The sequence below is a fragment of the Rhinolophus hipposideros genome, assembly GCF_964194185.1.
Source record: "Rhinolophus hipposideros genome assembly, chromosome: 4".
Lineage (NCBI taxonomy): Eukaryota > Metazoa > Chordata > Mammalia > Chiroptera > Rhinolophidae > Rhinolophus > Rhinolophus hipposideros.
The window spans coordinates 4,508,550-4,525,978 of NC_138050.1; the positions used below are offsets into that span (position 1 = coordinate 4,508,550).

Genomic DNA, 17,429 nt, shown 5'->3' on the forward strand with positions numbered 1-17,429 from the left:
ACAGGAGAGGTGCCAGGCCGAGTAAGGGTGCAGGAGGCATGGAAAAGCCCTCTCCTCCAGAGCCCAAGTGGCGTGGTATTGCCATAGTGTAAAGAGTTAGGGCGAAAGCTAGGAGACGCTAGAGCAGTAGGCCCAACAGGCGTCGCTGAGAAGGTTGCACGTCCCCTGAGCGCGAGGAGAATTTACTGGAGTGGGTTAAGCAACAGCGTGAAGGGGTCAGGTCAGAAGTGTTTTGGCTTCTTTTTCCAGGAGTAAGAGAAGGAAGGTTCCATAACTGCCAGAATAAGTAATTCATTCAGAAATGAAGACTTGTGCTCCCCTAGTGGTGCGGCGGTAGAATTCTCGCCTGCCAAGCCCGCGACCCAAGGTTCCATTCCCAGTCAGAAATGAAGACTTCTAGGTTACTAGTATTCCTGTTAGAGAGGTATGTTTGAATTGATCAAAAGCAATTGAGAAATTGTATTGAATGGGTTAAATGTTAATTGGTTGTTTCCAGTTTAAATGATCATAATACATGTCTTTCTACATATGTATGTGCGTGCACACACACAGGAACATGGTGTGAAGCAGGGTGGGCCTCGGAGGAGATGGCAAGTACAGAAGACTCACATTTTGTCTGTGAAGGAGGAGAAAGACTCTATCTGGGGGTGAGGGAGTGGGTCAGGTAGAGTTATTACTTAAGACGAGAGAGGAGTCACCATGTTCATAGGCCGAGGGTTAGGAGCAGGCAGAGAGAACTTGATGCTCAGGAGAGCAGATGGGTCCCGCAGTCCTGATTCCATGTCAGGTGGGGCCTGAGAGTCTGCTTTCCTAACAGGATCCCGGGCACTTGATAAAGTTTGAGATGGTCAGATGTAGAGCCTTGTCCAGGGACCAGCAGCCTGGGCATCACCCGGGTGGGGGCACTGGTAGGGGCGCAGAGGCTCAGGCCCCACCCCGACCTGGAGAACCAGCTCTGCAGCATCACGAGACCTCCAAGAGATTCCTTAGCTCATTCATGAAGCTCTGCTTTAGGTAATGTGAGGCCAGGATGTCTCCTGAACGAGAGGGAGGATGGGAAAGAGTCGCTGGGAGAATTTGAAGAGAAAGCTGATAAAGGAGGTGTGAAAGACTTGGCAGGTGGCTGCTTCCAAAAGCCCAGAAGAGGTCACAGACCATCCACAGTGACACCCACGTGCTTTGGATACAAATGTACTGAGTGAAGTTTCTCTGGCTTGGTTGTGACATTTGCAAAAAGACTTCCTATTACTACATAGTATGCAGTAATGCTTCTATTCAAATGTCTTCATGTGAAAAAATAGTGTATCGCTTTTCTTCCTTTGTTTTAGCTGATTAACATTTCCTCGATTTCTCTGATGGACTCTGTTATTCAGGATTCTTTAGAGAAAAAGAACCAAAAGTGTGTGTGTGTGTGTGTGTGTGTGTGTGTGTGTGTGTGTGTGTGTGTAAAAAGAGAAATATATTGTAAGGCACTGATTCTCATAGCTGTGGGGCCTGGCAAGTCCAAAATCCATAGGGCGGTCCCTGGAGGCTCAGGGCAGAGCTGATGTTGAAAGTTCAAGTGCAGAATTCACTTTTGCTCAGGGAGGTGGGTCTTCTGTTCTATTCAGGCCTTTAGCTGGTGGGAGAGGTCCATTTACATTGTGGAAGGTAATCTGATTTATTAAAAATCCACAAATTTAAATGTTAATCTCATCTAAAAACATCTCATAGTAACATCCAGAATAATGTTTGACCACTGTGGCCCAACCAAGTTAACACATAAAATTAACCATCACAGACTCAGATCTTCCTGGGGTCATCTAATTCCTAGATGATCACTAAGAAGAGTTGTAGTTTAGTAAGTCCAAGAATCATTGCTATCCTTTTACTTAAAAATCCAGAAAATTCAATAATATTCTCTGCTTTATTAGAGCAGTCAATTTAGTGGGGGGAAGTCTAAGCTCTGCTTCTAACTGACCACTCACCAAACTTACTTACATACCAAATAAAGCCATAACTGCAAGTATAAAGTGTTGATTCTATCAAAACCTCATCAATCCTATATAAATGGCACCTCCTTCCTGGGCCATCCTGTTCTATTTGATTCTTTATTTTTCTCATCTCCAGACTCCTCGAAAGGAAGCTGGTCAGGCCATCAGGGAACTACCAACGCCTTGCATTGTGAGTCCTTAGAAGTTTATTCAGGTGGGGACATCAAGTGTCAACTCTCATTTTAAATCTGTCATATCAGCATTTATCCATCCACATGACTGTTCTCTTCCTCAAAGCAATACTTCATCCTAATGGCACTGTCATTGCTTAGGGCATTAAAACATTCTTTAGAAACTCCCTCTAGAAATGGATGCTCCTCCTTTTGAATTTCTTAAGTAGGGGCATAACTTTGCTTTTTGGTGGTAGATTGATCTGAAACAATAAAAAGACACTTGAGCTGATAATGAAGGTAGGCGGTCCAGTTGGACAATATCCTTCAGCCAAAAATCAATGTATAACCCTGAGGTAATGAGAAGAAAATGCCCGCGTGCGTAATGGTGGATTTGCGTTCCTGTTGGAATAAATCATTAGCCTCCAAGGTAAGCCTTTCACTGTGAGCTTAGCTCAGTCAGTCATTTGGATAAATCAACCCTTACAGATTTGTTTTACAACTAAAGTTTACAGTTGTACTTCATTAATTATATCTCCAAAAGTGGGTCAGAAGCATCGTAGATGTTTTCCTTCTTGAACTTCTCTCATAGCACTTACTTTATTGTTCTTTTTAGCTGTACACCTGTCTTATCTTACAAGACTGGAAGCTCCTTGAACGCTCGGGCCATGTGTTAGGCACCTTTATATACCAGCGTCTACTTCAGAGCACTGCATGTGGTAGACACTCCTATGTGTGGAATGAGCAAATGATGAAATGAATGATGGAATGAATGAATTGAATGAATTGCTTAGGTCACTGTTGCCCTATAGATTTCTATTGATCTTAAACTGTTAAAATATCTGAATTAGGTCACATTTACACCCAGATTGAGGCCATTTTTACCCAGGAAGATCTGTCCCCATACATTTTTCACCAATTTTACAGATCGCCCAATATCACTTCCGTGTGACGTTTGCTACCGTTTGCTCGAAAATAAGACCTAGCAGGACCATCAGCTCTAATGCATCTTTTGGAGCAAAAATTAATATAAGACCCGGTCTTACATTACAGTTCATTACATTACATTACATAAGACCGGGTCTTATAGTAAAATAAGACCATGTCTTATATTAAGTTTTGCTCCAAAAGACGCATTAGAGCTGATGGTCCAACTAGGTCTTATTTTCGGGGAAACACCGTAATATATTAGCACAGTGTATAGGCAGTCAATAGAATTTTGCTGAGTGACTATTGAATGACCGAATGCATTTGGTGCACAATTGACTGAAAAAAAATGTTTGATGATAAAAGGAAAGTTTCCAGGCTTTTAGTCCATTTCTAGAGTGATTACTGATATGTTTTCTTAACTCAGCTACTTTCAAAAAATCTTGTCAACTTTTGTGAATAGGGTTTCTATTTCCTTTGGAAAGAATTTATTATTTGATATCCACCCAAGATTTGTTTGTGCCGACGTAAAACTTATTTTTTTGTTAATACTCATCATTTTGTACTGAATTGAATAACAACTGTTTATTTTCTTCTATTGGTAAGAAGCATTCTCTTCTCTGAAAGAGCATATCAAATTTTGTTTCTTTTTTCCAAATACTGTATAGCCTGGCTCCTCAAAAGACTCTTCTTGAGAAAGTGGCTATGAAAAACCACAATTCTCATTGTAATGTAGTAAGTTCTGAGGCAAACACACAAAGCACAATGGAAAGATCATACCAACACTTGGCCACAAATTTAATCAACTCTATGTTGAATGATAAAAGTTTTAATTCCACAAAGATAGTATATAACATTTCAAATATGAAAGAAAGGACAATTAATACTGCTATCAAAATACAGGACGTTTTTTTAAAAAGGATAGAAAAATTATACTCAGGACCCTTAATTATTCCTCATTATGAGCATATGTAGTGATTCATTCATGCAGATTTTTATATGTAGATAGGATGATTTTTTTTCTTTTTCAAGAATTTCATTGTAGCTACGAGATGAGAAATGCATTGATGTAACAATGTATTATGGTAATGTTATAGCTTTCTTTTACTGTTAGGATTGCTAAAAGCTTATTTAAAATACCCAACTGACATAATGTGCGTTCAGTAAAGAGGACACTGCTGTATGCATTATCCTTCCCCTGTCACTGTTTGGTACCACATCACCTGGCCTTTTTCTACACAGGCCACTTTGTTAAGAGGGAGGCCAAGGGAGTTCAAATTTTAGGCAGCGGATGGTGGGGTTACTATGCTATCCACCTAGCCAGTTGCCAGCATACCTTACCTGCGTTGGTTCTCATAAGGTATCCTACAGGCAAGATGAGAAACATACTTGCCTTCCAGCCTAAGGAGTTGTAGGCTTTTTGCCCAGCCAGGTTTGCAAGAGGACAGCAGAGCTAACCCCATGCTGGCTGGGTCTGGGTTCAGACAAGGGTGTCCCGAGCAGAGGGCTAAACCCTGAGTTATGAAGCGTCACGGGTCAATGCCCAAGCTAGACTGCTCTGGCTGCCAAGGGAATTCCCAGGGTGCCTGGGTCCCAAGCAAAGCACTCAGGATAGCAGGACCCCACTGCTCCCTCTGCCTCTTTGGAGAAGTGTTCAAAGGAGAGGGTGTGCCCAGCCACGGGGCCAGAGGCCTCCCACCCTGAAGTCAGCCGCATCTAGCCTGCCAGGGCGACACCCACGGAAAGGGGAGATCAGAGGCTCCGAGGGGCAGAGGGGGCCACGTGGGTGGAAGGGCCTACGACTCACCCTGAAGTCAGCCGCATCTGGCCTGCCAGGGCGACACCCGACACCCACGGAAAGGGGAGATCAGAGGCTCCGAGGGGCAGAGGGGGCCACGTGGGTGGAAGGGCCTGCCTCCCACCTCCTCCACATCCCCTCAACCTTCAGTTCTGGCTCAGGCCTGGCATGTAGGAGGAACCGCAAAATGTTTGGTCCAATCAGAGAGATTGGCTGGGTGTCTCTTCAGATTCCAGAACACTTGGAAACGGTAATTCTGCCAAAAGAGGCTCCGTCAAAGATGATCTGGATGACAGGTAGCAGTTAAAAACTTCATCTATTGAACCTGAAAGAAGTAAAGCAGGCATGATTACCATCAGTGGAAAACAGAAACAAAACCAGCAGTGCCTTCAGAACTCACACAATGTCACCATTTCAATGATTACGAGAGAATCCTGGCTTCCTCGGAAACACTCAGAAAAGTAAGCGGAAATGGCAGCCCTTTGTGGCCAGCAGGACATGGATTGCCATTTGCTTTTCCATGGGCTGGAGTAGATTTGCAGTGAGTTGCATGAATCCTTTCTCACTTGATGACAAAAGGCCCACAGTGGGGACAGCCTAAGACAAAGGTCAGTGTTTGGGAAGGAGGTGGAGCTGGGCTACCTGATTCACACAAGCAGGGCCAGAGGAAGCCAGGGCCGCTGGTGCACCTTGGCTATGCCCTCTGCCACGCCTACCAGCGCCGCCACTGGCTTTGACGCACCCTTCCCCACTGCTCTGGACTGGGAGTGGCCCCAGGGCTGGCTGTAAGTAAACATCAAGGAAGCACTACCCACTTCACATGCTCCTGGTTGTCCCCAGGATGGCTTACATGACAGAAGGTGAGCCCTGGGGAAACATAAAACCCTGCCCAGGCCAGTGGGTGAGGTTGGAGGGGTGTCACAGGAAGGACCAGGCATCTGGGACTGCTACCACTGGCTAAGTTCATTTTGCCCCAAAAGGATCAGCATGTAAGCCCCACACGTGTCTGCAGGCGAGCAGAGCACAGAGGAATCTTTGTGAGGAACCCAGACACAGAAAGTAAGGCAACGTGGAGGGTGGGAGGTGAGGGAGGGAGGGAGGGAGGGAAAGGAGACAGAGATAGAGGAGGACAGACAGAAAGACAGAGATGGGGTGGGGAGGAAAAGCAGGAAACAGGATGGGGAGGGAGAGACAGAGACACAGAGAGGGGCTGCTTCTAAGACAAGAAATAGCTATGAGGAAGCATTTTTGCTACAAACATTAGACGAAAGCAAATGTCATTAAATACAATTACTGAAGACTTTTATATTTTACATCAGAACTTTTTGAAAACTGCAGGTTCATAGGAGTGGGGTTTTTTGTTGGATTCATTTTTGCAATAAGCTGCAAAAGCCCTGGTTCAAGGAAGTTGTTTTCCAGCCTACTAGCACAGGACAGAGAGAACAGGCTCAGAGAAGACAATCCGGACAAAAGGTGACCTCTGTCACCCTCACAGCCACACAAGTCTGAAAAGTCTCGCTGACCCCTCGGGAGGAGTCACTGGACGTTAAAATCTAGAACGCATCACATATAATAGGTCATTCTTAAGTGAAACATTCTTGAGTTATTCTTTTGTGGTCTTACAAACTCTGGAGAACCTTTCCAAGGTTTTTTTTTTTGGTGTTGTTTTAATTGACGTAAAATTTATAGATATCTCTACCAGGTAGACTCCTCCCTCAGCTGATGCTTTTTTTTCACATTCTGTTGCCCCTACTATGCACATTAGGAAAGCACCATTCCTTCACGATATTTAAATAATTGCTAATAATATTTAAATGAGTGTTAATATGTATTTAAACCAATAGTATATTGAAAAATTATTTTCTGGGTGTGCTACATAATATAGCTGCTGTTTCAGCAAACGTTAAGAAGCCTGACAGGAAAAGGCACTGAATTTCTTTTCGGCAGTAAGCATTTCTCACTTCGGACTGTATGAATTCTGTGATATTATATTTCCCCTCTATCAAGAGGCCTGCCCTTGTCCATCCATTGTCTCTTCTCTCCCATGATATTATTCTACCCTTTATTTAGCTACCTTCCTCGGGTCCTTGAGAATTAACATACCTCTGGAAGTTACACTGAATTTTCGGTCAGAGAAACTGCTCCTTCGGATTAAAGGTTCACTCATCTTTTCCAGAAATAATTTAATGGTCTCCTTCTTTTCTGGACTTGTACTTGACAAATTCAGAACCTTTCCATTCACCTTTACACTGGAATTGCTAAGCCCAAACCAATAGAAGAAATCAAATAATGCGTCGGCTTTGAATTCATAGGCAAAGCTCAAATTTTCTCCATTAAGCACCTCATTTCCTGGAGGGAAAAAATTCTTTACAGCCTCTTGAAAATCAAACTGAAAGAGAGAGAAGCATTTGATCAGTTTCATGCATATGACGATGATGTTATATCCCAGAATTCTGTATCATTATAGAATTATATTATAGAAATAACAACTGCCCAAATGTCCAAAATGTCAACCTCTTATTTCTCTTTCATTCTGACAGATATTTTTAAACAGTTGCCTTTAGTTTTTGTATTTGCAGCATATTCCATCTACAGACCTTGAGGTGCTTGGTCAAGCTGACATTCATCCTTACACCATTTCTAATAAGTGGCTAGAAATTCGACTTGTTTTATTGGTGATGATGAAGCAACAGCAACCGTCTACATATGTCTGGAGGCAGTTACTTTACAGTTGAGCTCCAGAGACTCAGCCGGCGCAAAGTGCCCGAGCCCCTTGGCGTGTCGCCGCCCTGGCCCCAGGCAGGCTAGCGCTCACCTGAAGCCGGTAGCTTTCTCCAATCACTGAGGAAATGACTGTGTCCATGCCTTGTTCTATTTGCCTTCTGATCTTGGGGTGCCTTGTGTTCACGAGAAATGCGTATGTTCTTTCTAGAAATGAGGAAGCATAATTCTAAGAGAAGTGTGCATGAGTGACAGAAACGTACTTCTTAGTATTTCACAAAGCAGTGATTCCACTGTGTTTGGAGATTTTAGTCAGTTATAGCCTCCCTCGTCACAGAGCCTCACCAGATTTCTAGAAGCGTTTCAGAGTTCTGCAGGTGGGAAGGAAGCAGGTCAGAAAATCAGCTCCCCCAAGGCTGCACTTTATCACTTTTGTCTGGGAAATGGAAAGTTCCGTTCCATCATCATCACAGGTGAGAACAGACCCTCCACCCGTGTGCAGCCCGGGGAGCTGAAGTGAATTGTTACGTGGCTGTCACCAACATGTCCTCATCTGCAAAGCAGAAAATCAGCCAAGTCCAGGGAAGGAGGCTGCCGCATGCCTCCCCCTCCCCTATCTTCCCCTACTCCCTCAGAGAGTTGGCTTTCTTCTGCCAAAGGGCTGGTGGAGGGCACTACAGATCCAGGCAATTCTCCTCCATGCTCCAACAATCCCCAGTGGGAAGGAAAGTCCTCCCATTGTTTAAATTAAGCCATGTCTGTGTCCTGCCACAGTTGGGTTTTTGTCATTGTTTTGCTTTGTGGTTTTTTTTTTTTTATAATCTCTTAAATCTCATTCTGTCCAATTCTATATAATATAAGCAAAGAGAGGACTGTTTACTCATTAGGAAATATGAAATACTATTAACCAATAACCCCTTAACTTTTCCAGCCTCCAGAAGCAAGCTCTATGGCCTTAATTACTCAAGTGCTTTTTCTAGGGAGACACATAACATAGATTGTCACTCTCTGTTTAAAGGCCATGGACCACCCATTAGGTGATTTTGAGAACTCAACATTTTGCTTTGGCTTTAGGCACCAGACCTGCAGTCCACCAATAACATGAGTTGCATGCTTGAGGAACACATTTTGAACTAAGCTTTGCACTGGCCTTATTTATCTTATTTTTCCTACCCCTGTCTTTCTTTCTCTCAAATTATTTTTTTGGGCACTTTAGATAGAAAGTACTTCATGTCCTCTTTGAGGTGAAATATAATGAAACAAATGAAAACAAGCAAGCTATTTTGTACCTTGAATTAACTTTCACACAAACCAAACCAGGATCGTTAAGTTCATTACCTGCTCTGGGCGAGCACACGCCACAGTTGTACTGGTTGCACAGGTTGTACACTGCACAGCTCTGAAGGACGCCAGTCACATTCATAGACATTGGCTATTTGTATATTTATTATGACAAACTTCTGGGAAGAATTAGTAAATTGTCTTGAGTTAATGGTGGTTTTTTCTAACTTGCACCAAAGTACAGTTTATGATAGCAGCAAGGCCGGATGTGTTGCCTTATTCACAATTTTCATTCAATTGAAACTTGACCATCTTAAGCTTTTTTTTTGGTATCATAGAATCTCTCTTCATTTCACAGCTTTCTTCACAATGAACCAGCAATGGGTTTCTGTACTTCCTTCCACAATAGTTACACAACTGTGTACCTTTTGTAGGCCACCCACACATACCTCTTTGTGCCATTCCCCACCTGTCATTAAAATGTTAAAATGGAGAGGTCTCTATTGTTTCTTAAGATTTCTCCTGAGACATGGAGTAGGAGGTGTAGTTGATGCATCTGTGAATTACATTCCTAGAGAACTCTCTGGATTCCTGGCCATCACCAAGCCAAATACGATCAGGGGCTCGGATGCTCTAATGAGTTGCTTGTTACTGTGTGTGGTGCTCCACGTCCCTCCCGCTGACAGCATCTTGACTTTGAATTAGGAAGTGAGCAGAGAATCTGAATGACGGAATGAAATGAGCAGACAAGCAGCTCCATGAATCTGAGTGAGGAAGTTTCTTTAGAACTTGTAGCTCATTTCTTATTATCTTGGACTCACTTTAAGAATGTTATTTAGAAGTTAGCTTAAGAAATTCTACTTCTGGTGGCCAATTGGCTCAGTGCTTAGAGCGAGGTGCTTATAACACTAAGGTTGCCGGTTCGATTCCCACATGGGCCAATGAGCTGCGCCCTCCACAACTAGGTTGAAAGCAACGACTTGACATGGAGCTGTTGGGTCCTGGAAAAACACACTGTCCCCCAATATTCCCCAATAAAATTTTTTTTAAAAAGAAAAGACTACTTCTATCATTATGTCCAGGATTGCCTCCACATGTCCCTCTGAGCAAAAGGAAAAAGAGGAAATGGAGATATTTCCATATTGGAATTTGAATGAATACAGTTGTTATCAGTTAGTCTGATTTCTTTAAAGAAGCAATAAAGAGACATTTCTTCAACTGAAATTCAAATGTCATAGCACAAGACCTAAAAGCATCTGCAAGTATTATTTCCTCATCTACAAAATGGGGATGGCATGAGCACCTGACAGTGTGATGACCCTGCATCCTAGTTTGCCGGAGTCAGTCTCAGTTTACACCTTTGTCCCAGCACCTACTTTCATGGTCGAGAATGTTCCCACTTGGATGGTAAGCCTGCTGGACTGCTGTGCCAGTGAATGATGTTAGAGCATGCCTGGACTACCTGAGTGTTTGCTACGTGGTAGACTATGCTATAGTATCATCTTCATCGCTCCATCATTTTTGAAACCGCTGCAGGCTCAGAACATCAAATCACTTCCTGCCCGGACAGGAAGTATGAAAGAAATCTCAAAGACAGATGGCCCTGGCCCAGGGTCGTGGAGAGGTTTGCTCTGCAGGCTTGTGCTGTGCTTCAGATGGCCTCACACACCAGGCTTCTCGCTCCCGGCCTTGTCACTGGCCGACATTCACCCTGCTGTCTCCATGCCCAGCTGCTACATTGTCAGCATGCCACAGCCCACAGCCCAGCAAGACAGAGCCAATCCAAAGTATGTATATACCGACCTTCTGATGTATCCTTTCTGGTCAGTACATTAACAAAGAACAGCATCGGTTTGCTCAATATAGTTTCCCTGTAGTCTTTATAATCGCAGTAGTTGGTCAGTTCCACATATCTATATATATAAAAAAAAAAAAGCAGAAGAGGCAACCATATTTTAACCACTGAAATAAATCCCTCTCTCCTGGTCGGCTGAGACCCACATGCAACCCAAAGGTGACCATGGTCCTTCGGGTGGCCTGATCCCAATGTTTGGCTCTCAGATAATGACCAGTACCCTCTATCTTTTGGACTAGAAGAGTTAATTTGAAGTTATACAAGTTCTATGTCTCTCTGAATTGAGAATGAATTGCACTCGCTAAGTGGAATTACCTGGGTCTTCTCCAGTTTCAGTCATCCCGGTCTGAAACTTTCCTTTTCTTCTCCTCTGCTCTTCCCTGCTCTGATCTCAAAATACACCCAGCCCCCTCTGAAGATTACACATAAACCAATATTCATAGAATGAATTCACATCTCCCTGATCCTGAGCTTGTGCAATTAAAAAAAAATAACTAATGTTGAACTTTTGCCCAGCGCCCTGTTAAATGTAGCTTCCTTGGTTTTCGTTCACTGTTCCAGGCTGGGGACAGCTTTTGCATTTTGACCCTGTCATCCAGTATGCCAGCGTTTTCTCCCTATTCTACCACATTTCCAAGCAGTCTATGTCTCTACTCGCATCGTGATAAAAAGGCAGATCCAAATATAACTTAGCTTCTTTGAAGAAGAAGACTAACTTTATAAGCCAACCCAAGCTCAGGGGCTGTGTGGATATAGGTAAGCCAAAGAGCATCCAGTCCAGCCTGCTGCAGGAGGCAGCTGCCTCCCCTTCACCACGGAGATGCTTCCACTGACAGCCCAGCTGTTGCCATCTGCACGGAGCAAAGGGGCAGTCCAGTGACAGGGCGTCTGCTTCTGACATCTAGTCACAGGCAGAGAGGGTTCCAGCGTTTCTCTCTGGCTTGTTGTCCTTTCAGTGTCTGGCATGAAAATGACAGCCTTGGAGAGCTCCCCGCAGCAGGGAGCTGTGGCCACACAGTCCGCAGCTTCCTTCCCTCGCCCACGTCCCACAATCCACTCAGAGGGGCCAGCGCACAAGACCTTAACCCACGCATAGGTCAAGAGCACGTGGGAGAATATCTACCCCCAAGTCAGAAAAACACAGCTTCCACTTGTCTGTCTCCCAGCTTGGTTTCTTAGAAATATGTGCCGTTATCTTTTTCTGGGCTTGCCAGACTGGATTTTGAGAGCAATTAAAACCCAATCTCTGATGGAGCTTCTAAAATGCTTCCTGCCTTCTGATTCACAGGCTTTGAACAGCCCATGGGCACTGGTGGTAGTCAGGTGGCTGGGATGGGGAGGGGACACGGGGCTGGTGCATTCCAGAGGAGGAAACGGGGTGTAGGCATTGTGTTCAGGGGTGTGGGTGAGGATGGCAGGAATAGGGGAGAAGAGGGTGGGAGTGGAGAAGGAGACGGGGACCTGGGGAGTACGAGGGGATGGGCTGCCTATGGAAATGCACTGGGGATTTTGTATGGCTCCTCTTCTGACCCTCCCCTGCCTTTGCCCTCACTTGGGCAGAGTAGTGTGGAGGGAGAATGGGGTGAGGTGGGGCATATGATGGGGAGAAGCACTTGTGTTCCTTATCAGCAGACAGAGAATTTTCGTGTTCTTTGTCCCAACTGACCACCTGTGTGGAAATGGGGAGCAAAGGAGGAAGGAGAAAGGGGACCACCATTTGCTAGGTTCATTCGTTCAGTGACATTCGTTAATAGCCAGCAGCGATAATGTGCTGGCCCCAGGTAGGTATTCACTTGGGGCCTTATCACATCTGAGGAGCTCAGGGCCAAGAGGGATAGGGTAAAGGGTGACAGCACAGGGGGTCCCCTGGGCTCTCCCAGCCCGTCTGCTGCCCACATGCCAAGGACAGGCAGACAACAGTGGCCTGGGAAGAGGAGAGGTGTGTGGTTGCAGGGTGGAGGGGTGGGCTGAGGGGGAGACACAGAAGGAGAAAGGCAGATGAAAACTCTTGTAAAAGAAGGAGAAAAAGGCAAGACTGACTGAAGTAAACATCAAAAAGATAGACGTGTGATGCTGGGACCGGAGGCTCACAGGTGCCTTCTGTGAGCCACCTAAGGTGGATTTTCGCATTCTCCCACCTTGTTTGTCACCGAGTTAATTTATAGTCATTTGGGCATGTAATCGCTTTTCCTCAAAGCGTTTCCTCTGCTTTCTTAACATCCCTGATTGTCACCACCCAGGGTGAGCACAGGCAGGGGGTATGTGTGCAGTGCAGCCAGAAATCTGCACTTTCCATTACTATTCTGATGACACACATGACAATACTTGCCTCCACCTACAAAATCGAATGACACCCGATGGAAAGCATCATCCATAGGAAAAAGATAAAAATCTCAACTTGGAAATGATCACTGGTTATGAAAATAATCAGAATTCCATGAATTCCCCAGAATTCCATGGAAAGCTTTTTGGAACTCTATGGTACATGCTCAGAGAAAGGGGGGGGCGGGGCTTCTGGATTGCCACATACTGAGTTTAATGCTTGACCTACGCATGAGTTATCCCTGTCTTTTAAAGTCTGAATTGATAAGATGCCTTGAATAATAAAACTATGCTCACATAATTTAATCCCTCTTTGATGATTTAGAGGCACTTTTAGGGTCTTCACGGACCTGTAAACATCATCACAGAGCATGCTGGTTATCACTGCACCGGAGATGCGTGAAATGCTGCTGCTTATATGAGAGCTCTGATAACAGAATTCACAGTCCGGAGATGGTGGCAAGATCCCTACTTAATAAACTCTCTATTTAAACCAGGTCGCCAATAAGAAATAGCTCCTTCAGTCATCCATTCCCAGCCTCTCTGTTACGGTCCAATTGTTAAACACCTCTAAATTCCAGTGAAGTAAAGAAATGTGAGTACTCCTTTGGAATTCACTGTTATACAATCTGGATATATAAGTCACCAAAATACAAAAAGATTGAGGACCGAGGTGTTAAGTCTCACAATTATTTAAGTATCTGACATCCAATCCCCTGTTTTATTTTAAGAGGAGTCTTACTAGACTGCTTTATGGACTAATTATTTCATCTTTAATCGTGCACATTCCTCAATTACTGTGCAAATATTTCTGCTGTGTACTGGGTACTTATTATATTTGCTGACGTTATCATTAGGGAGGAAAAGCAAACAGATGAAGACCGTTCCTTTAAATTCTCATTTCTTCATTGCCTTTACCCTGGCCCCCAAATGCTTCTCGGCTGACAGTTTCTACACCTGGCTCCAGTACAAAGAGCAGAGGACAGCACACTGGCGGGAAGCACAGTGATTCGATCTGGTCCATGTCCTAATTGACTGGTAGTAGGAACTCAGCCCCACAGCCACAGCCCACTGTGACACTGAGTAAGTTCCTTAACCCGTCTGAACCCGCGCCCTCATCTGTGAAGGGACATAACAGTATTGCCTTCTGTTGATGACTCAGTGCAGTGCAAGCAGCATAGACATATGGACTTGGGCCCATAGTAGATGCTCAACAAACATGATTAGTCTCTTTAATCCTGGCCAACTCTGCTGCCCACAGAGTGAAGTTCGGTATGGAGGACAACATGAATATCTGCAAAAAAATCAGTGAGCAAGAATTTCTCCTTCCTTGCTCCAGTTTCTATCCTTGTCTTTTCCATCTGGAAGGCTACTGAGGACAGCTTAATCAAGGCAATATCTGAGAACTGGGCCCAAGAAAGAACACTGTGTTTTTGCTTCTAGCAAATCAGGACTGACTGAAAGATCACCCACCTTCTAAGATACCTCCTTTTTTCTGGAGTTCCCTTCAGATTTCATATCATCTCTAGCCTGATCTGAAAAGCTGCTCTAAATTTCCCTTGGCTCTGACAATTTACTGCTCAGAGACAAACAGGAATTCATGCCCAGGGCTTCCATCTGAGGGTGCGTGTGTTCATTTAAACAAATATGGACAGAAGAGCAGAGAAAAAGAGGAACACATATTGGGATAGTCCTTGTGTAGAAGGCCCAGAAATTGCTTCGAGTTTTAATAATCCTTTGCTGGGACACCAAGCAAAAGCTCGCGGGGACACCCTGCCCTTGGGAGCAGGCAGGACAGCTCTGCTGGGTTTCTAGGGCCAAATCGATAGCTTTATACAGCACCTCACTCCAAGTTCTCCAAAGTTCCTTCTCCTCCACTTCTTTCTATCCTTCTGTCCCTCCTCTAGTGAAGTTAAGCAAAATTTTTAGATTTATCACTCTACTGTCTGTGACTCAAATCAAAGATACAGACATTTGCTGTCTAAGATCTTGCTTCTTAAAGTGCGGTCCATGGACCCACAGCACTGGCATGTGGGAACTTGTAAAACTACAGATTCCCAGGCCCTTCTCCAGCTTTATTCAATCAGAATGTACGTTTCATAAAATCTCCAGGAGACCTGCACACTCACTTCAGGTTTGGGAAGCACTAGTGGAAGACATGGTCCCTCCACTCAAAGGCTTGCAAACTAATTAACGGTTCCAACATACAAATGCCAGTGGGATGCATGGTTCTCTGCCTGCAGGCGTCCACGATCCACAGGCTTACACTCCAGTTATTTTAAATAAGAAGGAGCAAAGAAGGAAGCATTTATTGAGCTGAGACAGGCACATGAAGCGGTTGGGTCTGTCAGGCCCAACGTCCCGCCAGTGGGTGGGCAAAGCAGGATGGAGATGCGGACCCCAGGAGGAGGCATGGCTAATCCAGGACAGTGGGGTGGCCGCACCCGGGCCTCCAGGCCTGCAGGCGGGCACGTGGCAAGGACCAGGTGAGCTGAGAGCAGAAAGCAGGCCAGAGTGTGCCAGGGGTCCAGAGCAAGGCTCCTGGGGAGGGAAGGCAGGAGCCTTTTGCAGCGCTGCTTGCCCAGACTGGTGGAGCTGGCTCTGTCAAAAGCCTCACCTTTAGCTTCAGTTAATTCCGGACACTTTCATTTTTCACATTCTGTTCACAGATATGAATATTTCTTCTGAAATCTTCACAAATCTGATTTCTAATTCAGTTCCTCCCAGTCCCCTGCTTATGGGTGGGAATTTTCAGTTCGTAAAGAAAAGGAGAATTCTTGTGGGGAATGGTTTTTCAGGCATTGAAAGCCTCACTTTCTCTTTGTGTGGACAAACAAGGTTTTGCCAGCAGCTTTGAAGAAGGCGTTTTAGGTCATTTTGGTTGCTTGCCCCTCTTGGCTGCACCCCACCCAGGGTGGCTCAGCGCTGCCGTGTCTTTTCCAGTAGCAAAGGCTGTGTAGCAGCGGCCGCCGTCGTCTCTGGGCCACGCTGTACACGGCACTTGCCCAAGCCCCGTGCTCAGCGCGCAGCACACATTTGACCCCGCCCCAAACACGCACACAGACGCGCACACGTGCATTACACTCACTTTCCCAGAACGTCATCTGCGCACACCAGGGCCCACAGGACCCTGGGGTGGACCTCACTGGGCTTTGCTCCGTTCTTACCTATGGTTTATTTATTTATTTGACATACTAAGGGACTCCAAAGATGAGACACTGAACTTTTATACGCTTCTCCACGGGGTCTTCCCACTAGATAAAGCTCATATCACAGTGCCCCAAACTGAGTAGCCCACCCCATTCCCCCTCACCCCATCTAAAGCCAGGGTGCGTCTCTTCTCTGCAAACCACCGAAGGGCGTGCCCCCACTTTGAGCCCGTCTGACCAGAGCCAGAAAGGGGAAATCATCGCCCAGTGACGCCCTCCCCACCCTTCCCGCCCTCGCGCGCCCCGGTGCCCCCGGGCGGCTCCTAGCACAGCTGCGACATGACAGGGGACGGCGCAGAGAAGCCTGGGCGGGAGAGCGCCGCGGCCCCAGCGACGTCACAGAGAACAGTCTCGACGCGGCGCCGCGGAGGGGAGGGCAGCGGGGACCCGGGGCCGGCACGCGAGTGGAGCCCACCCACCTCTTGATGTAGCTGCCGAGGTGGCAGAGCTGCCCGTCGAGGCGCACGAGGCCATCGCCGAAGACGTTGAAGCCCCCGCGCGCGGCCGCGGGCCCCGCGAGCAGGTCGCCGCGCAGCCGGAGGGCGCCGGGCAGCAGGCGCAGCAGCTGGGCCACGGGCAGCACGGCCAGCTCGCAGTCGCACGTCCACAGACTGCGCAGCTCCCCCGACGAGATGGAGGTCAGGCTGGGCCTGGCCGCGGGCTCGCACGCCGCCGTCGCCATCCCCGCCGCGCCGAGGCCTCCGAGAGCCCGGGCCTCCTCCTCTGCTCCGCCCGCTCCGGCGCCCACCCGCGAGGAGCGCTGCAGCCGAGAGCGGAAAAGGCGGCGGGCGCCGCGCGGCCTTTTTATCGCCCTGGTGCGGCCGCCCCGCCCGCCCGCGGACACGACCCCAGGCCTCCGGCCCCGCCGGCCCGCGGCCAAGGGTTACTCATCCCCCTCGGGTCCCCGACTGCGCGCCGGGGCGGGGCGGACACCGCCCGCAGGGTGGGGCCCGGGCCCTGGGTGAGGGGCGGGCGCAGCACCCACGCAGGCCCGAGGCCCCGCGCCCCCGCGAGCCGGGCGGACGAGGCCGCGCCCCTCGGCCGCTGTCCTCTCCCGGGGCGGCGGGGCCGGGGGGGAGCGCCCGACCTCCGATGGCCGCTCCCCGCCACGCGCAGCTCTCAGCCGCGGGCTCCGGGCCTCAGTTTTCTGGGGTTTCGCTCCAGAGTATACCC

The 17,429-nt window shown here is 47.0% G+C and overlaps 1 protein-coding gene across 1 annotated transcript; it reads right to left on the reverse strand.

Moving 5' to 3' along the window:
* Window positions 1–3,632: 3,632 nt before the first annotated feature.
* MEDAG (mesenteric estrogen dependent adipogenesis) lies at window positions 3,633–17,181 on the reverse strand. Its single transcript, XM_081047254.1, has 5 exons — window positions 16,676–17,181; window positions 10,674–10,783; window positions 7,684–7,796; window positions 6,972–7,257; window positions 3,633–5,193 (listed from the first exon to the last, which is right to left on the reverse strand). The coding sequence occupies exons 1-5, from the start codon at window positions 16,936–16,938 to the stop codon at window positions 5,069–5,071; spliced, it is 897 nt and encodes a 298-aa protein (XP_080903380.1). The 5' UTR covers window positions 16,939–17,181; the 3' UTR covers window positions 3,633–5,068.
* Window positions 17,182–17,429: the final 248 nt, after the last annotated feature.